This window comes from Vigna unguiculata, chromosome 5, assembly GCF_004118075.2.
Source record: "Vigna unguiculata cultivar IT97K-499-35 chromosome 5, ASM411807v1, whole genome shotgun sequence".
Taxonomy (NCBI): Eukaryota; Viridiplantae; Streptophyta; class Magnoliopsida; order Fabales; family Fabaceae; genus Vigna; species Vigna unguiculata.
In genome coordinates this window covers 44,473,912-44,500,681 of record NC_040283.1, presented here as the reverse complement: position 1 = coordinate 44,500,681, position 26,770 = coordinate 44,473,912, and the positions used below count along the sequence as shown (strand labels likewise).

The window sequence follows — 26,770 nt, the reverse complement described above, 5'->3', positions numbered from 1 at the left end:
ACAACCCAGATCATGACATTACTTTATTAAGAATTATAATTTTCAAAATTATTGTATCAAAATAATTATAGACTCCAAAAAGTTGACTCTAGCTATGCGTAATCATCAAACCAGAGAAAGACCTTTGTTTGGGGAAAAAGAGGATTTTTTTCTCGAAATAAATAAACAAGGGCTTAACCACCCCCCAATATTGGCCCAATACTTTGGTAAATTTTTTCAACACCCATACTTTCCAAAAGATCAAATTATAATTATCCATATTTAGAGTCTGCATGTCTAATTAAAAACGATCAGAATGATCATATTTATATATACATGATTGGCCTAATATTCTCTTAAATAAATATTTCCCTAGCTGCAATAAATGTCTCAACAATATATTCCTCTACAAAGAATTTTATTATTTTGTATTGCTTCATGTATCCATTTCAATATTTTAATATTGAAGGCCTGTTAAAAGCAGAGATTTTCAAGCATAGACTATGTCTGTCCTTCATCGAATTTTTTTCTCAACTTAAACATACGTCTACTATATATATATATATATACCTGATACATGGTCAGAAAATTCATTCAGACCCTACATGGCCGACACGTGTCTCGTGCATATCTCTCTCTCTATAAATTCTCTTCATCAAGCAATCACAATGCATCCAAAAGAACTCACTGAGGTTGATTAACAATGGGAAGCAGTGCGACCCTTTTGGTGTTATTGTTCGTTCTTGGTAATGGCGTGGCAGTAACAATGGGGCGGTTCTTGAGAACAGAGGTGGAAGTCATAGAAGAGGATCTTGACGAAGAGTTCTTCTTCATGAAGAAATCGGAGATCGTGGTCAACACCAGCGCTGGGAAGATTGAAGTGTTTCATGGAGTTCCCGAGAGGAAATTGCAGATTGCTATCGCTACTATGGACCAATGTCCCTTCTGATTCATCACTACGTTGTTGCCACTAGAGTCATGTACGTGCGTTCAGGTATCGTTATATATATATATATATGCTACCATGCATGCATACATTTTAGACTGCATGAAATTTGAATAAGAGCTTCTCAAATTGTGTAATCATTGTGAAGTTGTTTCACTCGTTTGGGAATTTGAGAATTTGGATTAAGTTGGTGATTGGTTTCAGGAGAAGCAAATTTGGGATTCATATACAAAAACAACCAGAGGCTGACGCAAATGCGTCTGAGGGAGGGAGATGTATACCAAATTCCAGTTGGTTGTACATTCTATATAGCGAACGAGGAAAGTGATCAAAAGCTTGAAATTATCAGCGGCATTGAACCCTTAGAAGGCTTCAGAGATGATGTTTTACAGGTACATGGCCTCATAATAATGAAAAGCTTTCTGGTTTTTTATAAAGAAAAAAATATGCAACTGATTTTACTCTGATAAATCTTCCTACTTTATGTGTTGCCTGCAGTCTATCTATATTGGAGGAGGAGCAAATTCAGGATTTTCTGGATTCAAGGAAGAAATCCTTGGAGCTGCTTTTAACGTAAGTTAAGAACTTTATTGGTTACCAAACAATTTAGAGAACATGCACAACAAAAACAACACAAAAAAACTTAATAAAGAATCTAAACTCTGCACACACAACACCACATAACATAAACAATTCTTTGATAAACTCACGTATAGGTATCACAAAAAGAGTTGGGAACAATCTTCAACGACCAACGGATCAGACTGATTGTGCCTTTGCAAGGTTCACATGCCACAGGCACATGGAGCAAGTTCCTTGAGCTTAAGGAGGAAGAAAAACTGCAACAGCTACGGGAGATGGTGCAGCAAGGACAAGAAAACGAAGAAGTGGAGAAGGAGGATGAGGAATCTGGTGATGATGAAGAAGAGCAGCAACAAACAAGTTGGCCATGGAGGAAGCTCTTCAAATCTGTATTCGGGGAAGAAATGAAGAACACGAGGGAGAAGATTACTGAAGACCCCCCTCGCTCTTACAACCTTGATAAGAGAAAACCAGATTTTGAAAACAAATATGGTTGGAGGGTTGCTGTAGATGGCTCTCGGTATCATCCACTCAAAAGTTCAGGCATTGGCATCTATCATGAGTATCTCTCAGCTGTATGTATATTTTGTAACGATGAATTAAGCTTATGAAATGTATTATGAAGAAGAAAACTTTGTTGCAACATATTTTTTTGTTGGTATACATGGCAGGGATCAATGATGGCACCCCGTGTGAATCCAATGGCAACGGAATATGGCATAGTGGTAAATGGTTCTGGTAGGGTTCAAGTTCTGTTTCCAAACGGAAGCAATGCAATGGACACTAACATCACAAAAGGTGATGTGTTCTTCATTACAAGTAACTTTCCCTACTGCGAAATAGCACACAAGGGTGAATCACTAGAGCTCTTGGGGTTCACCACCTCGGCTCAGAGGAATAGGCCAGTGGTTCTGGTGGGTGCCAGGTCGGTCGTAAGGACCATGGAGGGACCCGAGCTTGCAACTTCGTTTGGGGTGAGTGAAGAGGAGATGAAGCACTTGGTTAGGGCACAACACGAATCTGTGATTCTACCAACTCCGTGACCTGCACCTGCACATGAGGAAGTGGATGCAATTCTAAAGCTTGCAAAGGAATGAAATGGTTATAATAGTTTGTATTTGGTCCAACTTCCAAAGAAATAAAACTTATTAAACTTGAGACTTAAGAAGATAATTCTCCAATCAACGATACAACAATTTTCACTCTGACTCATGAAATTGAAGGTGGAAGGTGGAGAAAACTACAATGTCGAGAGCTAAGTGAAAGACCTCTTGTCCACTGGTCAGCAGAGGAATGTGGTTGTGAGAAACTTCCTTATCACAATTTGGAGCACCAACCTTCCCTCCTCGTGCATAAGTCAATTGCCAGTTTAACAGGCGCTCTGAAATCTTCTGCTTTTGGTTTTGAGTGTCTAAATCGTAATTGAAGTGATTGTGCACTCAATGAATCTCAGTATACACACCCACACTACACACACAAGCTATCACCCACAAACAACTTTAAAATTTTGAGTTACAAGCAAAACTCAAACTGCATAAGACAACTACAAATAATACAACCATTAAGACTAAAAAAATGAAAGTTATTTAATTCTCTACTTGACCATGGGAATGCAGAAAAATTAATTATGATATAAAACATGCATGAAACACAAAAACTATCTTCATAACATATAAAAATTGAGCAAGTAACAGAGCATCACCTTTCATAAAATTTTTACAAGTAACACAATATCAGCACTAAAGCCAATACGTACAAACTTAAAAAAAAAAAAAAAAAAAACAAATTTAAAAATGACATGAAACCATAAACCATAAATTTCAGAAATTTCATATTAACCTATTACGAAGTTGTACCCACGAACAACAGAAACAAACTTTCGGATAAATATGGTGTGAAGAATCAACAATAGAATGAACACATCAGAAACTTCCCTTCAAAATGCAAACTCTAAGTGAAAATTTGAACAAATTTTCCTCACCTGCGACAAAGAAATACATGTGTTACCATCGCTGCTGCACAACAATCACATAAGACACACTGTCACTGATGCTGCACAAAGAAAGAATAATGGAAGGTGGGCGCCTTTCTCCTTTCGCCGGTCATTCTAGCAACAATAACGGTGGAGCGAAAATAGCTGGAAGGGGGAACGAATGAGAGAAGACAAACACTCTCGACCATTTCTGCAGAACGGAGGAGAGAAGAAAGGTGAGAAGAAAAGGAAAAAAAATAAAAAATTCTTTTCACATCATTTGATCATAATAGGATAAAATAGTTTTAATAAAAATTAACTTTTATATCTTAAAAAAAAATAGTTATGAAAAGTAATGTGAAATGATAGTAAAAAAAATGGTATTAAAATATCAGTGTAAAAAAAAACTAGGTTAGATTTCAAAATAGGGTGACTTTCTCCTTTCTATCTTGCCATGTAGACAAAGAAAATTTAATTCAAAATTCAATTTACAATGGCCACCAAGCACGATGGTCAAGTAGTAAGTTGTAAAAAAGGTTTTTTTTTTTATTTATTTCGGGATTCATTTAAATTTAAATTTATAAAAATGAGTCTGTTAAATGTGTGTAAAATAGGATCAAGTTGTCATGGTGGAGGACGACATTAAAGGTGAAGTCGTACTCCACCATGCTGATTTCTTTTTCTTTTTTCCAAAAAACAATATTGTGCTTAGGGAAGCCAGCTTTTATTCACTTTAAAAGTGAAGTCTCTTGAACATGACGACTTCACTTTTTAGTTTTTTTTTTTAAATTCAGTTTTATATTTGGTTTTAAAATATATTATTTAGTTATTTTTAAATATTTGTCTATAGTAAAAATATAAAAAAAATTGTTTTAAGAAATTCTAAAATACTTAATTTTTAAACTTTAATACAAAATTAAAAAGATAAAATGATACAAATTAAAAAATATTAAAAAATCCTTCAATAATTATATTTGAAAATTTAATCTGTTTAGGGTTTTTTTTTTATTTGTGTTTTAGTTAGTCTACTAACTATCAAATAAAAAGTATCATTTAATAAAATACTAAGCTTGTAAAATCAAACAAATTTAAAGTTTAATGTTAAAAAAATTGAAAAGTGAAGTCGTCATGCATAAGGACGACTTTACTTTTGAAGCGAAAAGAAACCGGTCTCTCACAATACAATTTTGCTTTTTGAAAAAAAAAATAAAGAAATCGGCATGGTGGAGGACGACTTCACCTTTAATGTCGTCCTCCACCATAACGACTTGACCCTATTTTACAAAAAAAAGTTAAACGAACCCATTTTTACAAACTTAAGTTTAAATGGACCCCGAAATACAAAAAAAAAAAAAAACTAAAAAAGGTGTTATTAATATATCATTGTCCTAAAAATGTCACCAAAAGTTCCATCGTTCTTAAAACTCGGTTTTCTATTGAGCGAAATGGGTACTTTAAAAAAATGCGGTAAGTCGTGTTTTAAGAAAACGACTTAAGCATTGAATTTGAAAGAAGTTATTTTTCTTAAAACGACTTTTGATAATGACTTTCGAAATTAGAAGTCGTCTACTCCGTGACTTTTGTGTAAATATATGTTACCAAAGTTGTGTGACTTGAATTATGTTATGCGATCATCGATAATTCAGTTTGTGTTACGTATTTATGTCTGACACTTATCCATATCCAATATTTCAGGATACTTTATTGATATTTATCAATGAAATATCTAATATATAAACCAATAATGTTTTTATGATGAAAATAATTTTTAAATTTTTATGTTGAAAATAGTTAAAAAATTTGATTTTAATTTGGATTTACACAAGAATAATCATATATTTCTCATGTTTTTAAAAAAATTGTATATTTTTCAATATGCGTATATCACGTGTTGTGTCCTATTATTTTAAAAATTAGCGTATCGACGTATTAGATACATGTCGTAATGTCATATCTGATACACGTATCATATATGTGCATCATAATCAATCATAAATCTTATATACTATAAGAATGACTTTTTGTGTAAATTATTTTGAACCAAGATTGTGATAGTAACAAACGAATTGTGATTGTGTCCTTTACAATTGAAAGTCATTTTAAGTGCACGTGACTTTCATGAAATAGAGTTTGCACCGAAGTAGGCCTCATGATAATTGTGTTTGTAAATATATATTGTCTAGAATTCAATTTGAAGGATTTAAAGAACAAATGGTTTTTGGGTGTCTTAGAGGAAGTTGACATGGTGCTTGGATTTTTGTGAGCATCTATAGTTCAAAGTTTTTCATATTTTTTTTTAAAGAAATCATTTTGTTGTTAATTTAACTTTAATTTATATAAAACAGTATAAATGGTTTAATATTTACCTCCATATATTTATTTATTTATTTTCATAATAAATATATTTTGTCTAAGTTTGGTAAGTGTCACCATGTAATATATTCACATGTTCAAGTAGTTATTTGATCCTTATATATATAGCCTACTCAAGAGTAAAGCGAGTAAAGCACTAGTTTTAGCCTCAAGGATAACAAAGACCTCATCAATTTTTTTTTACTACTAATATTTCTCTATTAAATTAATTATAAAATTATGTTTAAGAAAAAAATGCCTCAAATTTTGTTAGTAGTAATTCATATACCTTTATTAAACTAATTATAAAATTATGTTTAAGATAAAAAAGGTCTCAAAAAAATATTTTATTACTAATATAGCTCTATTAAATTAATTATAAGTTTATATTTAGGAATAAAATTTAGTTAAATTATTATTAGTGTATGTTTATTTTTATTGGTAGTAAAAATGACAATTAATGAGTTAAAACATTAAATTATAATTTTGTTTACAAGAAAGATGATGATTAATTATCTTTATTCTCTTATAATCAATCTTGATTCTATTTTCTTCTTTTATGTCTCTATGACTTCTCTTACCCCTCCTTACTTTATTTTCTTTTCTCTAGGAGTCATTTTCTTACGGTTTTGGCAGATTACATCTCATAAATCTCTTAGACCTCATGTTGTCCGTGTATACAAATTTTTTCATCCTCATTTATGGTTAGTATGTTTTTTCTTTTGCTCTATGTTGTTATTTTTATTCTATTTTGGATTTGTATTAGAATTAGAAATGAGTTTTTTTTTTCAGTTTTGTTTTTTGTTACTTTTAGATTTCCAGGTTTTGAGAGTATTTTTTGCATATATATTGAGGAAGAACTGATTTTTTTTACAAAACTTTTAATTATATTATGGTTTAGTCTTTTGTGGATAATAGATTCATTGGAACATAATTTAAAGTTGAGTTTTCTATAAAAAGAGAATTCAAGTTTTAATATGTTTTTTCTTTCTATTTGTGTTGTTGTTATTTTTATTCTATTTTGGATTTGTATTAGGATTGAAAATGTGTTTTTTTTGCCTAATTTTTTCCAGTCATTTTAGATTTACGAGTTCCGAAAGTTATTTTTTTGCATATATCTTGATGAAAAACTGAATTTTTTTACAAAACTAATAATTAAATTATGGTTTGGTCTTTTGGTGGATAATAGATTAATTGGAGCATAATTCAAAGTTGAATTTTTTGTAGAAAGATAATTCAAGTTTAGGAAAAAAAAATACTTAGTATCAAGTTGAGAAGAGCAATATTTTTTGTTTTATTTTTATTAATGATTAATCTTAAAATAAACAACTTTGCAGTATGGTACAAAAGTTTAATATCCGTTGGGTTTGGGTATGGAGATGAGGATGAATTTTTTCTACAGGGATGGGTATGGGATAACGAAACTCGTCCCTGCCCCGCCCCGTTGTCATCCCTATTTGCAGGTTTAAGAAAAAAAGTTGAGACTTAAGAACAAAAAAGAGACTTGAAACTTCAAGATACTCTGCAAGTCTACTATCGAGTTTATTTTTTTGACAGCCAGAACCAGATTTCATTGGTTTAATTCATTCGTTCTATATATTTATCTTTAGTAGTGTTTTATATATTATCAATTTTTTTCATAATATATATATATATATATATATATATATATGTCAACTAGAAAATTTGAATAAGGCTATTTAAAAATTTAAAAGAAAAAAAAGAATTGAGGCTTTATTTGCATAACAAAAAGAAGCAATGAACAGAAAATAGCAAATATCTTGTGTATTACGGTATGTACATATTTCATTTTTGAAAAAAAAAAGTTTAAACCTTGAAAAATGTTTAAAACATGATAATTTGTTGGACATTGATGAATTTGATTTAATTTCATAATTAAATATCTTAAGGAAAATTACAAGTTTGGAAAATGATAAACCAATTGACATTCTTAATTATATAAAATTAATATTTTTTTTCAAATAGAATAATGTTAATAATTCTAGTGTTGGTTGTTTTAGTCGAAAGGAATTTCTCAAAACTAAATATAATAAAAATTTATTTAAGATTAACAAAGTCTCAAGGAAGATTGAACGGATTAGTCCTATTATATATTAAGAAGGAAATTTAATAAATACTTTTGCATAAAAAAGTTTAAAAATTAAATTTTAAATAAAATATCTCATTTTTAAGTTTTGATTTAGATCTCTCAGATCGTTGAACCACCTATATATATATATATATAACGCGAGTATAAAATAATTAAATGATAATATGTGAAAAAAAATTAAGAATCAATTAACAAAACTGAACGAATAGAAATAAAATAATATAATTTAACCTATTAATATAAGTGATAAAATTACATTGTTATTGTTTAACAAAATTTAACATTAATAATGATGATGATATAACATTATACATTGATCATTGGTGGTATAATTTATTTTATTTTATATATAAATTATTAAAAATATAAGAGTTTTAGTAAAAGTTATATAAATTTAATTTGATTTCTCTTCTTTATAAAATATAATAAAAAAATTTAATTCTTCGGTAAATACTTGATAAGAAAATTATCAAACGCAATCCAGATCATGACATTACTTTATTAAGAATTAAAATTTAAAAATATTGTATCAAAATAATTATTGACTCCAAAAAGTTGACTAGCTATGCGTAATCATCAAACCAGAGAAAGACCTTTGTTTGGGGAAAAGAGGGTTTTTTCTCGAAATAAATAAACAAGGGCTTAACCACCTCCCATTATTGGCCCAAAACTTTAATAAATTTTTTCAACACCCATACTTTCCTTTTTGCACACGTAACAAAAGATCAAATTATAATTATCCATATTTATATTCTGCATGTCTAATTAAAAACAATCAAAATGATCATATTTTATATACATGATTGGTCTAATATTCTCTTCTTAAATAAATATTTCCCTAGCTGCAATAAATGTCTCAACAATATTTTCCTCCACAAAGAATTTTATCATTTTGTATTGCTTTTTCATGTATCCATTTCAATATTTTAATATTGAAGGCCTGTTAAAAGCAGAGATTTTCAAGCATAGACTATGTTTGTCCTTGATCGAATATTTTTCTCAACTGAAACATAATCTATATTAATAGTTATTGATATTATAACGTTATTAAATTAATAAAAAAAAAATTACAAAAGAAAAAAAAGAAAAGAAAAAAAAAGTAAATAATTTTGTAAAAATTTAGAAAAATAATAGTTAATTTTTAAAAATTTAACAAATAATTATATTTTAAAAGAATAGTTAAAATTATGAATATTATAATTCTTTTTATTCTCTTTATATATATATATATAACACATGTACGATATTATATTAATAAGTGATAATATTATAATATTATTAAGTTAATATATATATATATATATATATATATATTAAAATTATATTTATTAAAAATAAAGTAAAATATATCAGAATAGATAAAAGAATAATTATTGATAAATAAAGAATAAGAGAAGAAACACAAACAAAAAGTTTATGAAAATAACAATCAACTTTTAAAATTTAATAAATTATTATATTTAAATGATAAAATCAGAAATTTAAAAAATTGAAACAAAGAGAGAATCTTCTTGCGTATTATTATAGATATAAAGTTATATTGTTATAGTCAGAAAATTCATTCATACCCTACATGGCCGACACGTGTCTCGTGCCTATCTCTATAAATTCTCTCCCTCAAGCAATCATAATGCATCCAAAACCACTCACTGAAGTTGATTAACAATGGGAAGCAGTGCGACCCTTTTGGTGTTATTGTTCGTTCTTGGTAATGGCGTGGCAGTAACAATGGGGCGGTTCTTGAGAACAGAGGTGGAAGTCATAGAAGAGGATCTTGATGAAGAGTTGTTCTTGATGAAGAAATCGAAGCTCGTGGCCAACACCAGCGTTGGGAAGATTCGAGTGTTTTATGATAGCAGAGTTCCCGAGAGGAGATTGCAGACTGCTATCACTACTATGGAACCAAGGTCCCTTCTGACTCCTCACCTCGTTGCTGCCACTCAAGTCATGTACGTGCGTTCAGGTATCGTTATATATATGCAAGCATGCATGCATTTTAGACTGCATGAAGCTTGAATCTGAGAGCTTCTCAAATTGTGTAATCATTGTGAAGTTGTTTCACTAGATTGGGAATTTGAGAATTTGGAAGTTAAGTTGGTGATTGGTTTCAGGGGAAGCAAAATTGGGATACATATACAAAAACAACCAGAGGCTGACGCAAATGCGTCTGAGGGAGGGAGATGTATACCAAATTCCAGCTGGTTCTGCATTCTATATAGCGAACGAGGAAAGTGATCAAAAGCTTGAAATTATCAGCGGCATTGAACCCTCTCAAGGCTTGCGAGATGATGTTTTCGAGGTACATGGCCTCATAATAATGAAAAGCTTTCTGGCTTTTTATATATAACTTTGAAAAAAAAATATGCAACTGATTTTACTCTGATTAATCTTCCTACTTTATGTGTTGCCTGCAGTCTTTCTATATTGCAGGAGGAGCAAATTCAGGACTTTCTGGATTCAAGGAAGAAATCCTTGAAGCTTCTTTTAACGTAAGTTAAGAACTTTATAATCTAGAGAACATGCACAACAAAAACAACACAAAAAAATTTAATAAAGAATCTAAACTCTGCACACACAACACAACATAACATAAACAATTCTTTGATAAACTCACGTACAGGTATCACAAGAAGAGGTAACAGTCTTAATCAATCAACAGAAGGGAAAGTTTGTGCGTTTGAAAGATTCACAAGCAACAGGCACATGGAGCAAGTTCCTTGAGCTTAAGGAGGAAGAAAAACTGCAACAGCTACGGGAGATGGTGCAGCAAGGACAAGAAAACGAAGAAGTGGAGAAGGAGGATGAGGAATCTGGTGATGATGAAGAAGAGCAGCAACAAACAAGTTTGCCATGGAGGATGCTCTTCAAATCTGTATTCGGAGAAGAAATCAAGAACACGAGGGAGAAGATTACTGAAGACCCCCCTCGCTCTTACAACCTTAATAAGAGAAAACCAGATTTTGAAAACAAATATGGTTGGAGGGTTGCTGTAGATGGCTCTCAGTATCATCCACTCAAAAGTTCAGGCATTGGCATCTATCATGAGTATCTCTCAGCTGTATGTATATTTTGTAACGATGAATTAAGCTTATGAAATGTATTATGAAGAAGAAAACTTTGTTGCAACATATTTTTTTGTTGGTATACATGGCAGGGATCAATGATGGCACCCCGTGTGAATCCAATGGCAACGGAATATGGCATAGTGGTAAATGGTTCAGGTAGGGTTCAAGTTCTGTTTCCAAACGGAAGCAATGCAATGGACACTAACATCACAAAAGGTGATGTGTTCTTCATTCCAAGTAACTTTCCCTACTGCGAAATAGCACACAAGGGTGAATCACTAGAGCTCTTGGGGTTCACCACCTCGGCTCAGAGGAATAGGCCAGTGGTTCTGGTGGGTGCCAGGTCGGTCGTAAGGACCATGGAGGGACCCGAGCTTGCAACTTCGTTTGGGGTGAGTAAAGAGGAGATTAAGCACTTGGTTAGTGCACAACACGAATCTGTGATTCTACCAACTCCGTGACCTGCACCTGCACATGAGGAAGTGGATGCAATTCTAAAGCTTGTAAAGGAATGAAGTGGTTATAATAGTTTGTATTTGGTCCAACTTCCAAAGAAATAAAACTTATTAAACTTGAGACTTGAGAAGATAACTTGTGCTTAAATATTTCACCAAAAGTTCCATTGTTTTTAAAACTCGTTTTTTTTCTTTTACTGAAATAGCGAAATGGGTACTTAAAAAAAAAACTTACGGTAAGTCGTGTTTTAAGAAAATGACTTAAACATTGAATTTGAAAGAAGTTAATTTTCTGAAACGACTTTTGATAATGATTTTCGAAATTAGAATTCGTGTACTCCATACATGATTTTTGTGTAAGGACAATGATATTTTGACTACTAAATTTTGTCAATTTTTTCTTACAACATGATGTTTTATCTTTTAAGTGATTTTGGAAGATTGAGAATGAGAAAAATAAAAAATGAAAAACCGCTTAGAAGATGACATCTAAGATCGTAAGAGAAAGTTGTCAAAATTCAGTTGTCAAAAGATCATTTTCCTTTGTGTAAATATATATAACCAACCTCGAGAAGGAGTTTCAACTTTATGTTTTGCAATCATCTATGATGTACCGACATTTTAATTTGTGTTACGTATCTATCTTCGACAAGTTTGATAAATTTTTGGTATTTAAGTTTATTAACTTCTCTTATTTGTCTATATTTCATGTGTTTTGTGTTATTTCTTAGAAAGTTCGTTAGTGTTATGTGTTTTGTTGAGTTAGGAGTGTTTTTCTTTTCATGGGTTATTGTATAGGAAAATGGAAGACTACAAAGTTGTCTCTTAGGACCATATCGCCCAACCAAAGTTCCATCACTCGCCTAGTGAGCAGAGACATGGCAGTTGCACTACAGTTTAACTGACCTCTCACCACCCAGCGAGAGATAAGGCTCGCCCAGCGAGAAGACAAATTATGGTTGGTTAAGTGTCGAGAATGAAACAAAATGAGTAGTTTTTTGGTGTGGAAACACAGAGAAACTGGCAACTTAAGTCAAAGGCACATTTTGGGACGAAACTACAACAAACTCTTCCATCTACTCATGCAAATTCATCAAATTCGTACGTGCTAGATGATTAGGAGTTGTTAATCTCCATTTTCATTACGACTGGATGTAATTAATTCATACTCTATGTAACTTTTCCTATGCAATATAATTTCTTTCATATTCAATTGTTCTATCTTGATTATTAATGTGTATGATAGGAATATCATGTTATTTGTTGTTACTGAATCATTAGAAAATGAATTGGAACTAGACATGGATATAACACCCAAGAGTTATGTTCTAGGGATAGACATTATCTAGAAATGTGATCTTAATGCAAATTATATGCTAAAATGGCTAAAGAATTAGAGTTTTAACATATGATTTAGAACTTGCTTCTAAGATATTAGAGTAAGTATGCTTCTAACGTGAATGTGAGTATGTAGAAATATATATTGTGTAGCATTACATTAATTTGATTCATGAAGTCCAATCCTAATGAAGCTTTTTACCAAATCACATATTTATTTTTATAATTTTGCATGCTTTTATTTTACTTTTGAATTAAAAATGTTTTTCACAATTGCTAAAATCAGTAAATAATCACAAGTAGAGTAACAAACACAAATCCCTTGAGAAAATGACACTTGGACTACCATTTTACTACTTGGAACGAATCGGTATACTTGTCAATAAGTTAGCAGTATCCGTATCCAATAATTTAGGATACTTTATTGATACTTATCAATGAAATATCTAATATATAAACCAATAATACTTTTATGATGACAATAATTTCTAAATTTCTATGTTGAAAATATTTAAAACATTTGATTTTAATTTGGATTGACACAAGAATAATCATATATTTCTCATGTTTTCAAAAATATTTGTATATTTTTCAATATACATACATTACTAAAAATTGTCATGTTACATAGGATTTTTGTTGCAAATTTGTTAAAAAATTTGGAAAGAAAAGACTTTTTTCTGTGATTTTTTCTAAAAATCTTAATTGACAGATAATTTCTTCGTAAGTAATTATTTTCTATAAAATTATAAAATTCATAAGTATTTCATATAAAATTTGTTGTGGAAAGTGTTTTATACAAAATATTTTACAAAAAAATTGGCAGCAATTTACTGCAAAAAAAAATTCATAACAAAATTTATAAGTATTTCTTACAAAAAAAAACACAAAACAAAATTGGCACATATGAGTTATTTTAGTAGTGATATATCACATGTCATGTCCTATTATTTTCAAAATTAGTGTATTGATGTATCAGAAAGGTTTCGTATTGTCGTATCTGATACACGTATCATATGTGTGCATCATAAGCAATCATAAATCTTCTATACTATGAGAATAAATTTTTGTGTAATATATTTTGAACTGAATTCGTGATAATAACAAACAAATTTTGATTATGTCTTTTGCAATTGAAAGTCATTTTAAGTGCACATGACTTTCTTGAAATAGAGTTTGCACTAAAGTAGACCTCATGATAATTGTGTTTGTAATATATATATATATATATATATATATATATTACCTAGTATTCAATTTGAAGGATTTACATTGATTCTAAAGAACAAATAGTTTTTTGGATGTTTTAGAGGAAGTTGACATGGTGTTTGAATTTTCGTAAGCATATATAGTCAATGACGGACCTTAAAAGGCCCGTAGGTGGCCCCTCAAGATTTTTTAAATTATTTTAAAAATATTGTTTTAAAATATTTTATGTTGATTTTTTTATTCTTTTTAGAAAATATAATATTTAATGTTAATAAAAAAATTAAACCTAATAAAAATAATAAAATTTATTGAGATAATCATCCTAAGTTTCTCACGTGTTGTATTTATTTTCTACTCTTGCATCTCTTCTTTTGTTGTTTTTTGTTTTAAAAGTTAGACATAAATTCATCTCCCTCGCTCTGAGTTCTCATTAGAGATGGCAAATAAACCCGTGTCCGTGGGTATCACCCGAACCCGTCCCCGTTTTGACGGGGAATCCCTGCTTTGACTGGGTATGGGTATGGGTATGGGTAATACCCGAAATTTTCAACTGGGGATGAGGATGGGGATGGAGATATATATATACCCGCCCAAATACCCGTCCCCGCTTAAATTACTAAACTATTTATAATTTATTAAATAATCTAAAAAATATATATAAATAAATAATATATTTACACATAAAATATAATATAATATAATATAATATAATATAATATAATATAATATAATATAATATAATATAATATAATATAATATAATATAATATAATATAGTATATATACATATAAATAAAATATACTTTTATATATATATATATATATATATATATATATATATTTACACATATACATGTAATATAATATAATATAATATAATATAATATAATATAATATAATATAATATAATATAATATAATATAATATAATATAATATAATATAATATAATATAATATAATATAATATAATATAATATAATATAATATAATATAATATAATATATATACATAATAATATAATATAATATATATAATATATACGTATAAAACAAATTAATCATTTAACTAGTGAGATCTTTTATAAACAAATTTATAACATTACAAATTTATAAAAATTTAAAAGAAATATATATATATATATATATATATATATATATATATATATATATATATATATATATATATATATATATATAAAAGCATAAAATATCTACGCATATACATATAATATATATACATAATAATATAATATATATTATTATATTTATATTATTATATAATATAATATAATATATACTTAAAATAAATATATATCTATAAAAATATATATATATATATATATATATATATATATATATATATATATATATATATATATATATATATATATATATATATATATATATATATATATATATATATATAAACATAAGATATCCACACATATAATATATATACATAGTAATAATAATATAATATATAATATAATATAATATATATAAACAATTATATATATATAAACATAAGATATCCACACATATAATATATATATATATACATAGTAATATAATATATAATATAATATAATATAATATATATATATATATATATATATATATATATATATATATATAACATATTTCTCATTTTCTTTGTTTTTTGTTATACACTTTGTTTACTCTCTCAATTGTCTGGTTTGTTTTTCAAGATTTAATTTTGAAGGTAATTTTTCTTCTTCTTATTACATAATTTTTACTCTCTGTACATGGTTATGTTCAAATAGGTGTTCCTCAATTTCATTCTATGAAATAATTTTTAGGTTACACATTTGATTATCTTTATTTATTTATTTATTTTCATGAAAATGTTTGACTCTTATTTTGTAGCTCTTCTTTTTGTTACTTTGGTTATACACTTTTTTACTCTCTTTTAATTGTTTGGCTTGTTCTTTAAGGTTTAAGCAGATCTTCAAGGTACTTTTCCTTTTATCATAATCTTAATTATACATTTTTTTTTCCGTTATGTTATGTTCAAATGAATATTCTCAAATTTGGGTCACACATTTAATTATCTTTACTCCTTTATGATAATTTTATTTATTATTTATTTTTTGTTTCATGATAATGTTTAATTCTCAATTTTAAGTGCTCAATTGCATAAATCCTTAATTTAATTCAAGATCAAAAGATGAAGAATCTATGTTTAAATTTGAATTATTATTAATTTAATTTTGTTATTTGTGCTATTTCGTGGTATAATATAAATTTTTAATAGTATAAAAAATATTTGAAATATTTTTAAACTTGATTATTGGTTTTTCTTTTATATTTTGTTAAAAAAGAAATTAACCTTTTTACTTTGTTTGATTTTTTTTTGTTACGTATGTTAGTTTCTAGAGAAAATGAGCACAAGAGATCAAGATTTGCAGGTACCAAGTCCACCACAGTGTTCACAACAACCAACTCCCTTTCAAAGTTCCAAAAATGACAGTCAATCTCCATTGAATCCATCTACGCAAACACCTTCAGAAGTTCATGATGAAATACATTCAACAACACAAGTAGAGCCTGAGAAAGGGAAATTGAAAAGTGTTGTGTGGGAACACTTTGAAAAGATAAAAGTTGATGGAAAATACAAAGCTAAATGTAACTATTGCAAGAAAAGAGTATGTTATTTTAATATTGAATATTTGACATCATGAAAATCAAAAAGAGTATGTTATTTTAATATTGAATATTTTGATAGTATCATGATTCCGTTGGTGTGATTTTTAAATTTTTTTTATAAAAAATATTTAATTGATATATGGAACAATAAAAAAATGGGTATGGGTATGGGTATAAGAAAATACCCGTTACCCGGTGGGGATGGGGATGGGTCAAAAGTTGTATACCCGTTGGGTTTGGGGATGGGGATGGGGATGAATTTTTATTATGGGGATGGGGATGGGATCATGATACCCGTACCCGCCCCGCCCCGTTGCCATCCCTAGTTCTCATCCATTATCTTTTAAGATAAAAAAGGTAACTCTCATCTCTTGATAGAAAAATATTAGTTTGATATTTAGTTTTCTTTTCATCTTATGTGTTTTTTGTATATATATTTTTATTAATATAAAAAGAAAAGTTATATACTATATGCCTTTTGTACATAACTAATATTTATTTTTTGTTTTAAAAGTTAAACATAAATTCATTCTCCTCTCTTTCAGTTCTCTTTTAAGATAAAAAAAGGTAACTCATTTCTCTTGATAGGAAAATATTAGTTTGATTTAGTTTTTTTTTTTCATTTTGAGTTTTTTGTATATTTATTTTTTTATGAGCATAAAAAGAAAATTTATGTAATATATACTTTTTCATAATCATATCTTAAATGTGACTTGATTATCATATCTTTTTGTAGTAATTACATATCTCAATTTTTGATTATATTGTAATAAATTATTTTTTAGTCTTAAATTTTCTTTCAATAGGTATATGGATGAAGAATAAAATAATAGATTCATTCTTTTAAGTGATAAAAGGAAAGATACCCTTGAAGATGAAAACAATACAAATTTACTTCTTCACCTATTTTCAAGTATGATATCAAGAATTCAAGTGTTGAATTAGAGAACCATCTCTTAAGATTCGTAGAATTAAGAATTATAAGTGGAAAGTTTCATATTAATTATTTTGAATTATAGACGTAATGTTTCATATTAATTCTTTTGAGCTTATTATAAGAAAATTTTCTCAAATATGGAATTATCCAAAAGAAAGAGATAAAATTAGAAAAACTTATTTAAAATGAATTTCATATAAAATGAAATTTCAAAACTATAATTTTTTTAAGGAAAACATACAAGGATTTCAATACTAAATTTTATATACTTTTTTTTATATTAATAATAATAATTAAATATATAAAATTTGAGTATATTATTTTGGTCCCTTTAAACTTTTTGATCAAGATTTGTCACTGTATATAGTTCAAAGTTTTTCATATTTTTGTAAAAGAAATCATTGTGTTATTAATTTAACTTTGATTTATATAAAACAATATAATTGATTTAATGTTTTAGCTATATATATATATATATATTTTATAATAGATATATTTTGTTTAAATTTGGTATATTTGCATATTCAAATATTTATTGGAGATTTTCCTTGTATATATTTAACAAAGGTATAAAATAATCAAATGGTAGCATGTGAAAAGAATTAGGACTGAATTAACAAAATCAAACAAAAATTAAAATCAAATATGTAATTTAACCTATAATATTATAAGTGATAAGATTACGGTGTCATTATTTAACAAAACTTAACATCAATAATCAACATGATATAATATTATAGATTGATGATTGGTGGTATAATTTATTTTATTTTATATATAACTAATTAAAAATATAAGAGTTTTAGTGAAATTTATACAATTTAATTTGATTCCTCTTCTTTATAAAATATAATGAATTTTTTTTCTTTGATAAATACTTGATAAGAAAATAATCAAACACAATCCAGATCGTGACATTACTTTATTAAGAATTATAATTTTAAAATTATTGTATCAAAATAATTATAGACTCCAAAAAGTTGACTAGCTATGCGTAATCATCAAACCAGAGAAAGACCTATGTTTGGGGGGAAAAGGATTTTTTTCTCGAAATAAATAAACAAGGGCTTAACCACCCCCCATTATTGGCCCAAAACTTTGATAAATTTTTTCAACACCCATACTTTCCTTTTTGCACACGTAACAAAAGATCAAATTATAATTATCCATATTTATATTCTGCATGTCTAATTAAAAACAATCAGAATGATCATATTTATATACATGATTGGCCTAATATTCTCTAATTAAACAAATATTTCCCTATCTGCATTAAATGTCATAATAATTTTCCTCAACAACACTTACACATCATAAAATAAAGAGAATATTAAAAGAAGAATTTTATCAATTTGTATTGCTTCATGTAACTTGAGATCCATTTCAATATTTTAATATGGAAGGCCTGTTAAAAGCAGAGATTTTCAAGCATAGACTATGTTTGTCCTTGATCGAATTTTTTTCTCAACTGAAACATACGTCTACTATATATATATATATATATATATATATATATATATATATATACCTAATACATGGTCAGAAAATTCATTCATACCCTACATGGCTGACACGTGTCTCGTGCCTATCTCTCTCTCTATAAATTCTCTTCATCAAGCAATCACAATGCATCCAAAACCACTCACTGAGGTTGATTAACAATGGGAAGCAGTACGACCCTTTTGGTGTTATTGTTCGTTCTTGGTAATGGCGTGGCAGTAACAATGGGGCGGTTCTTGAGAACAGAGGTGGAAGTCATAGAAGAGGATCTTGATGAAGAGTTGTTCTTGGTGAAGGAATCGAAGCTCGTGGCCAACACCAGCGCTGGGAAGATGGTAGTGTTTTATGATAGGAGAGTTCCCGAGAGATTGCAGATTGCTACCACTACTATGGAACCAAGGTCCCTTATGATTCATCGCTTCCTTGCTGCCACTAATGTCATGTACGTGGTTTCAGGTATCGTTTTATATGCTTGCATGCATGCATTTTAGACTGCATGAAACTTGAATCTAAGAGCTTCTCAAATTGTGTAATCATTTGGAAGTTGTTTTGGGAATTTGAGAATTTGGAAGTTGAGTTGGTGATTGGTTTCAGGGGAAGCAAATTTGGGATACATAGACCAAAACAACCAGAGGCTGACGCAAATTCGTCTGAGGGAGGGAGATGTATACCAAATTCCAGCTGGTTCTGCATTCTATATAGCGAACGAGGAAAGTGATCAAAAGCTTGAAATTATCAGCGGCATTGAACCCTCTCAAGGCTTGGGAGATGATGTTTTCCAAGTACATGGCCGCATAATAATAAAAAGCTTTCTGGTTTTTTATATATTTATAACTTTGAAAGAAAATAAAAAGTATGCAACTGATTTTACTCTGATTAATCTTCCTACTTTATGTGTTGCCTGCAGTCTTTCTATATTGGAGGAAGAGCAAATTCAGGACTTTCTGGATTCAAGAAAGAAATCCTTGAAGCTGCTTTTAACGTAAGTTAAGAACTTTATTGGTTACCAAACAATTTAGAGAACATGCACAACAAAAATAACAAAAAAAATTTAATAAAGAATCTAAACTCTGCACACACAACACAACATAACATAAACAATTCTTTGATAAACTCACGTATAGGTATCACAAGAAGAGTTGGGAACATTCTTCACCGGCCAAAAGATGGGAGTGATTGTGCCTTTGCAAGGTTCACATGCCACAGGCAAATGGAGCAAGTTCCTTGAGCTTAAGGAGGAAGAAAAACTGCAACAGCTACGGGAGATGGTGCAGCAAGGACAAGAAAACGAAGAAGTGGAGAAGGAGGATGAGGAATCTGGTGATGATGAAGAAGAGCAGCAACAAACAAGTTTGCCATGGAGGATGCTCTTCAAATCTGTATTCGGAGAAGAAATCAAGAACACGAGGGAGAAGATTACTGAAGACCCCCCTCGCTCTTACAACCTTAATAAGAGAAAACCAGATTTTGAAAACAAATATGGTTGGAGGGTTGCTGTAGATGGCTCTCAGTATCATCCACTCAAAAGTTCAGGCATTGGCATCTATCATGAGTATCTCTCAGCTGTATGTATATTTTGTAACGATGAATTAAGCTTATGAAATGTATTATGAAGAAGAAAACTTTGTTGCAACATATTTTTTTGTTGGTATACATGGCAGGGATCAATGATGGCACCCCGTGTGAATCCAATGGCAACGGAATATGGCATAGTGGTAAATGGTTCAGGTAGGGTTCAAGTTCTGTTTCCAAACGGAAGCAATGCAATGGACACTAACATCACAAAAGGTGATGTGTTCTTCATTCCAAGTAACTTTCCCTACTGCGAAATAGCACACAAGGGTGAATCACTAGAGCTCTTGGGGTTCACCACCTCGGCTCAGAGGAATAGGCCAGTGGTTCTGGTGGGTGCCAGGTCGGTCGTAAGGACCATGGAGGGACCCGAGCTTGCAACTTCGTTTGGGGTGAGTAAAGAGGAGATTAAGCACTTGGTTAGTGCACAACACGAATCTGTGATTCTACCAACTCCGTGACCTGCACCTGCACATGAGGAAGTGGATGCAATTCTAAAGCTTGTAAAGGAATGAAGTGGTTATAATAGTTTGTATTTGGTCCAACTTCCAAAGAAATAAAACTTACGGAAATGATATTTGAACATAAATTTTAAACTCATTTTTTACATGGGTGATGTGGCAGACTTTTTTTATTTTTAATTTATTTTTTTAAATGAAACCTAAGCCATTGTCATGTGTGCGGAAGTTACTCTGAAAATTCTTTTTGCCAAAACGAAATCAGACATGGAGAGAGAAAGTTGAGTGTTGGTGAGACAGGGAGAGAGAAAGGCGTTGCAGAGTGGAGCGTGAGAAAGTCGGAGGAGAGGCGGTCAAAGTGTTATTTGTGCGACAGAGGGAGAGAAACGCGTTGCAGACAGAGAGAGAGGCGGAGAAAGTGTTGTTTGTGCGAAAGAGGGAGAGAAATGGGATTATCTTATTTAAGATGTCTTTAGGTTGTTCTTTAGATGTTGTTAAGTGCATTTTATGTTGAAGTTTGTATGGTAAAGCAAAAGCACCACCAACACTGTTCTGTTCTGTATGTGATGTTATTCAAGTTATTAACTGCTCCAATTTGCTTCATATTGGTTTCTAAAAACCATTTCAAAATGCTGGAAAAAACCTCCGCTCCCAGAGGTGGGGAGTGGTCTGTAATTGTATGGGGAGTGGTGGCAAAGATGTTGGTCTTCAGAACTTCGTAAAAAAAAAAAACGAACACCCAGCATAAGGTCAACAACAACATCACCTCAGACACATGCAAATAAAATGAAATTAAAGTGAGTAAGGGCTAACATGGGCTTTGTCTTCCTTGCTTGGAGGCATAGGCAAATAAAAAAAATCAAACAACCACTCCAGATGTGGGGAGTAGTACCAAATTATATGGGGAGTAGTGGCAAAGATTTTGGTCTTCAACATTTCGTAAAAAATATTCTAACACCCAGCATAAGGTCAACAACAACATCACCTTACATACATGCACATAAAATTATATTAAAGTGAGTAAGGGCTGACATGGGCTTTCTCTTCCTTGCTTGGGGGCATAGGCAAATAAAAAAATCAAACAACTACTCCCAGATGTGGGGAGTAGTACCAAATTATATGGGGAGTAGTGGCAAAGATTTTGGTCTTCAGCATTTCGTAAAAAATATTCTAACACCCAGCATAAGGTCAACAACAACATCACCTCACATACATGCACATAAAATTAAATTAAAGTGAGTAAGGGCTGACATGGGCTTTGTCTTCCTTGCTTGGAGACATAGGCAAATAAAAAAATCAAACAACCCCTCCCAGATGTGGGGAGTAGTCGCAAATTATATGGGGAGTAGTGACAAAGATTTTGGTCTTTAGCATTTCGTAAAAAATATTCTAACACCCAGCATAAGGTCAACAACAACATCAACTCACATACATGCACATAAAATTAAATTAAAGTGAGTAAGGGCTGACATGGGCTTTGTCTTCCTTGCTTGGAGGCATAGGCAAATAAAGAAATTAAACAACCCCTCCTAGATGTGAGGAGTAGTCGCAAATTATATGGGGAGTAGTGGCTAATATTTTGGTATTCATATTTTGGCTAATATTTTATGAATTGGTTGTTATGATTATTTGTTTATGAGAAGGTATTTTACGAAATTATGAAGACCAAAATTTGTGTCACTACTCCCCATATAATTTGCTATTACTCCCCACATCTGGGAGGGGTTGTTTGATTTTTTTATTTGCCTATGCCTCCAAGCAAGGAAGACAAAGCCCATGTCAGCCCTTACGCACTTTAATTTAATTTTATGTGCATGTATGTGAGGTGATGTTGTTGTTGACCTTATGCTGGGTGTTAGAATATTTTTTACGAAATGCTGAAGACCAAAATCTTTGCCACTACTCCCCATATAATTTTGTACTACTCCCCACATCTGGGAGTGGTTGTTTGATTTTTTTATTTGCCTATGCCCCCAAGCAAGGAAGAGAAAGCCCATGTCAGCCCTTACTCACTTCTTTAATATAATTTTATGTGCATGTATGTGAGGTGATGTTGTTGTTGACCTTATGCTGGGTGTTAGAATATTTTTTACGAAATGCTGAAGACCAAAATCTTTGCCACTACTCCCCATATAATTTGGTACTACACCCCACATCTGGGAGTGGTTGTTTGATTTTTTTTATTTGCCTATGCCTCCAAGCAAGGAAGACAAAGCCCATGTTAGCCCTTACTCACTTTAATTTCATTTTATTTGCATGTGTGTGAGGTGATGTTGTTGTTGACCTTATGCTGGGTGTTCGGTTTTTTTTTACGAAGTTCTGAAGACCAAAATCTTTGCCACCACTCCCCATACAATTACAGACCACTCCCCACCTCTGGGAGCGGGGTTTTTTCCAGCATTTTGAAATGGTTTTTAGAAACCAATATGAAGCAAATTGGAGCAGTTAATAACTTGAATAACATTACATACATAACAGTGTTGGTGGTGCTTCTGCTTTACCATACAAACTTCAACATAAAATGCACTTAACAACATCTAAAGAACAACCTAAAGACATCTTAAATAAGATAACCCCATTTCTCTCCCTCTGTCGCACAAACAACACTTTCTCCGCCTCTCTCTCTGTCTGTAACGCGTTTCTCTCCTTCTGTCGCACTAACGACCGCCTCTCCTCCGACTTTCCCACGCTCCACTCTGCAACGCCTTTCTCTCTCCCTGTCTCACCAACACTCAACTTTCTCTCTCCACGTCTGATTTCGTTTTGGTAAAAAGGATTTTCAGGGTAACTTCCGCACACGTGACAATGGCTTAGATTTCATTTAAAAGAAATAAATTAAAAATAAAAAAAAGCCTGCCACGTCACCCATGTCAAGAATGAGTTCAAAATTTATGTTCAAATATCATTTTCGTAAAACTTAATAAACTTGAGACTTAAGAATATAACTTGCTTAAATATTTCATCAAAAGTTCCATTGTTCTTAACACTCGGCTTTTTCACTGAAATAGCGAAATGGGTACTTTAAAAGAAATGGAAAATGATTAGTTAACTACTTTTTCTTACAACTTCTCTTACCACCTAATGTGGATTCATCTTGTGCATTTTAATTTTAACTTTTAATATACTTTTAAGCTATTGAAGTGTTAGAGGAAATAAAAAAGAGAAATGATAGGTTGACACCCACATTTGACCACTTTCTTTACCACCTTCATAGGTTACAAGTTAATTTGTCTTGAGTTACAAGTTATTTTTAAGGTGGTAAAAAAAGTGGTCAAATGTGGGTGTCAACCTATCATTTCTCAATAAAAAAGTGCATTCGGCGCGTGGGTGATCTTTTGGACAGAAAATCCCCATTCTATTAGGCTTTCTAGAAGCTGCCATTTTCGGAACCCATTTCTTTGCACCCACCAAGTTTCCTAGAAGCTTCACACAGAACCCATTTTCCCTTCTTCTTTGAACATTGTCACCCATAAGGTAAGAAAATAAAGCCCCTTCCCTTCTAATCTGCACATTGCAACCCATAAAGCTAGCAAACGAAACCCCTTTTGTTGTACTCGTTACATTGCAAACCATAACCCTTTCTAGCCCTTTCTCCCCTTCTTTTCTTTGGACTGAATTTTGCAAGCCCTAAACAAAGGGTTTTGGTCGTAACTTTTGTCCGTCCAATGCACAAGACATTGGGGGTTTTGCGGAGATGAATGTTGTTATTGATTTACTTCGTCACCTAAGCTTAGGTTGTAAGATAAGTTTTAAAATGTTACAAGCTAATTTTTTCCCAAATAAACATGCACTTGGTTTAGAACAGATGGGATGGGGTCTGGTATTGGTGTGCATAGTTGGGGTCCAACCTTTTAGTAAGGGGGAGAATTGTGTGTTCTTATGTAATTCCAAAATCTGTCAATTTTAATTTGTGCAAAAACTCTTTCGTGGGTTACACCTTAATTGCTCTTGGGTTGCAAGATAAATTTAAAAATGTTGCAGGCTAGTTTTTACCCAAATGAACTTACACCCAGTTTTGAAGAAATGGAACGGGGTCTGGCATTTGTGTGCACAGCTCGGGTCCACCCTTTTAGTAAGGGAGAGAATTGTGTGTTCTCATGCACTTCCAGAATTTGTCAATTTTATTTTGTGCAAAAACTCCTTTGTAACTTAGGTTGCAACATAAGTTTAAAAATGTTGCAGACTAGTTTTTTTCCCTAAATGAACTTACACCTAGTTTAGAAGAAGTGGGATAGAGTCTAGTATTGGTGTGCACAATTGGTGTCCACCCTTTTAGTAAGGGAGAAAATTGTGTGTTCTTATGCACTTCCAAAATCTGTCAATTTTACTTTGTGCAAAACTCCTTTATGGGTTACACCTTAATTGTTGTTGGGTTGCAAGATAAGTTTAAAAATGTTGCAGACTAGTTTTTCCTTAAATGAACTTACACTTGGTTTAGAAGAAGTGGAATGGGGTCTAGTATTGATATGCACAATTGGGGTCCACCTTTTTAGTAAGGGAAAAAAATTATGTGTTCTCATTCACTTTCAAAATCTGTCAATTTTATTTTGTGCAAAAACTCATTCGTAGGTTACACCTTAATTATTCTTGGATTGCAACATAAGTTTAAAAATGTTGCAGGCTAGTTTTTCCCTAAATGAACTTACACATGGTTTAGAAGAAGTGGGATAGAGTCTGGTATTGGTGTGCACAACTAGTGTCCGCCCTTTTAGTAAGGGAGAAAATTGTGTGTTCTCATGCACTTCCAAAATCTGTCAATTTTACTTTGTGCAAAAACTCCTTCGTGGGTTACACCTTAATTGCTTTTGGGTTATAGATAAATTTAAGAATGTTGCAAACTATTTTTTTCCCAAAGGAACTTACACTTGGTTTATAATAAGTGGAATTGGGTCTGGTATTTGTGTGCCCAGTTGAAGTCCACCCTTTTAGTAGGGAAGAGATTTGTGTGTTCTTATGCAATTCCAATATTTGTCAACTTTTTTTATGCAAAAACTCCTTCATGGGTTACATCATAATTGCGCTTGGGTTGCAAGATAAGTTTAAAAATGTTGCAGGTTAGTTTTTTTCCAAATCAACTTACACCTGGTTTAGAAGAAGTGGGATTAGGTTTGGTATTGGTGTGCACAACTAGGTTTGGTATTGCGTGTTCTCATGACTTCTAAAATTTGTCAACTTTATTATGTGCAAAATCTCCTTCGTTTAAAAATGGGAGGGACTTCATTCACTAGCTTTATGGGTTGCAGTGTGTAGAGTAGGGAAAGGGTTTCGTTTTCTTACCTTATGGTTGGCAATGTTCAGCGAAGAATGAAAAAATGGGTTCAATGAGACTTGGTGGGTGCGAAAAAATGAGGTCCCAAAAATGGCAATGGAAAAATGGGTTCTAAGAGAATGGGAATTTTCTGCCCGAAAGATTACTCACGCGCGAAATGGACTTTTTTTATTTCCTCTGACACTTCTACAGCTTAAAAGTTAGTTAAAATTTAAAATTAAAATGCAAAAGTTCAACCCACGTTAAGTGGTAAGAGAATCCACGTTAAGTGGTAAGAGAATTGATAAGAAAAAGTAGTTAACTAATCATTTTTCAAAAAAAATAATGTAAGTCATGTTTTTAGAAAAGGAGTTCAACATTA

The 26,770-nt window shown here is 30.9% G+C and overlaps 3 protein-coding genes across 4 annotated transcripts; all 3 read left to right on the top strand.

Annotated features, from left to right (window-relative positions):
* The first annotated feature begins 646 nt into the window (after positions 1-646).
* On the top strand, positions 647-2,670 carry LOC114184045 (vicilin-like seed storage protein At2g28490). The gene is made up of 5 exons (XM_028071279.1): positions 647-973; positions 1,130-1,317; positions 1,424-1,498; positions 1,642-2,082; positions 2,179-2,670. The coding sequence occupies exons 1-5, from the start codon at positions 916-918 to the stop codon at positions 2,548-2,550; spliced, it is 1,134 nt and encodes a 377-aa protein (XP_027927080.1). The 5' UTR covers positions 647-915; the 3' UTR covers positions 2,551-2,670.
* A 6,909-nt stretch (positions 2,671-9,579) lies between these two features.
* LOC114183854 (vicilin-like seed storage protein At2g28490) lies at positions 9,580-11,597 on the top strand. 2 transcript variants are annotated; one of them, XM_028071014.1, is made up of 5 exons: positions 9,580-9,904; positions 10,053-10,240; positions 10,356-10,430; positions 10,601-10,999; positions 11,096-11,597. In XM_028071014.1, the coding sequence occupies exons 1-5, from the start codon at positions 9,607-9,609 to the stop codon at positions 11,465-11,467; spliced, it is 1,332 nt and encodes a 443-aa protein (XP_027926815.1). In that variant the 5' UTR covers positions 9,580-9,606; the 3' UTR covers positions 11,468-11,597. The 2 variants fall into 2 exon arrangements, with proteins under 2 accessions (XP_027926815.1, XP_027926814.1); XM_028071013.1 differs by having other exon boundaries at positions 10,562-10,999.
* Positions 11,598-19,230: 7,633 nt separating this feature from the next.
* On the top strand, positions 19,231-21,271 carry LOC114183853 (vicilin-like seed storage protein At2g28490). Its single transcript, XM_028071012.1, has 5 exons — positions 19,231-19,566; positions 19,705-19,892; positions 20,018-20,092; positions 20,235-20,675; positions 20,772-21,271. Exons 1-5 carry the CDS (start codon positions 19,272-19,274, stop codon positions 21,141-21,143), a joined length of 1,371 nt encoding a protein of 456 aa, XP_027926813.1. The 5' UTR covers positions 19,231-19,271; the 3' UTR covers positions 21,144-21,271.
* The last annotated feature ends 5,499 nt before the right edge of the window (positions 21,272-26,770 follow it).

Excerpts from the sequence above, each read along its gene's own strand:
- LOC114184045 (XM_028071279.1), top strand. The coding sequence starts at position 916 with ATGTCCCTTCTGATTCATCACTACGTTGTTGCCACTAGAGTCATGTAC. Across the intron at positions 1,318-1,423 it reads TCAGAGATGATGTTTTACAG|TCTATCTATATTGGAGGAGG; the intron begins GTACATGGCCTC and ends TGTTGCCTGCAG. Across the intron at positions 2,083-2,178 it reads ATCATGAGTATCTCTCAGCT|GGATCAATGATGGCACCCCG; the intron begins GTATGTATATTT and ends TATACATGGCAG.
- LOC114183854 (XM_028071013.1), top strand. The coding sequence starts at position 9,607 with ATGGGAAGCAGTGCGACCCTTTTGGTGTTATTGTTCGTTCTTGGTAAT. Across the intron at positions 9,905-10,052 it reads AGTCATGTACGTGCGTTCAG|GGGAAGCAAAATTGGGATAC; the intron begins GTATCGTTATAT and ends GATTGGTTTCAG. Across the intron at positions 11,000-11,095 it reads ATCATGAGTATCTCTCAGCT|GGATCAATGATGGCACCCCG; the intron begins GTATGTATATTT and ends TATACATGGCAG.
- LOC114183853 (XM_028071012.1), top strand. The coding sequence starts at position 19,272 with ATGGGAAGCAGTACGACCCTTTTGGTGTTATTGTTCGTTCTTGGTAAT. Across the intron at positions 20,093-20,234 it reads TCCTTGAAGCTGCTTTTAAC|GTATCACAAGAAGAGTTGGG; the intron begins GTAAGTTAAGAA and ends ACTCACGTATAG. Across the intron at positions 20,676-20,771 it reads ATCATGAGTATCTCTCAGCT|GGATCAATGATGGCACCCCG; the intron begins GTATGTATATTT and ends TATACATGGCAG.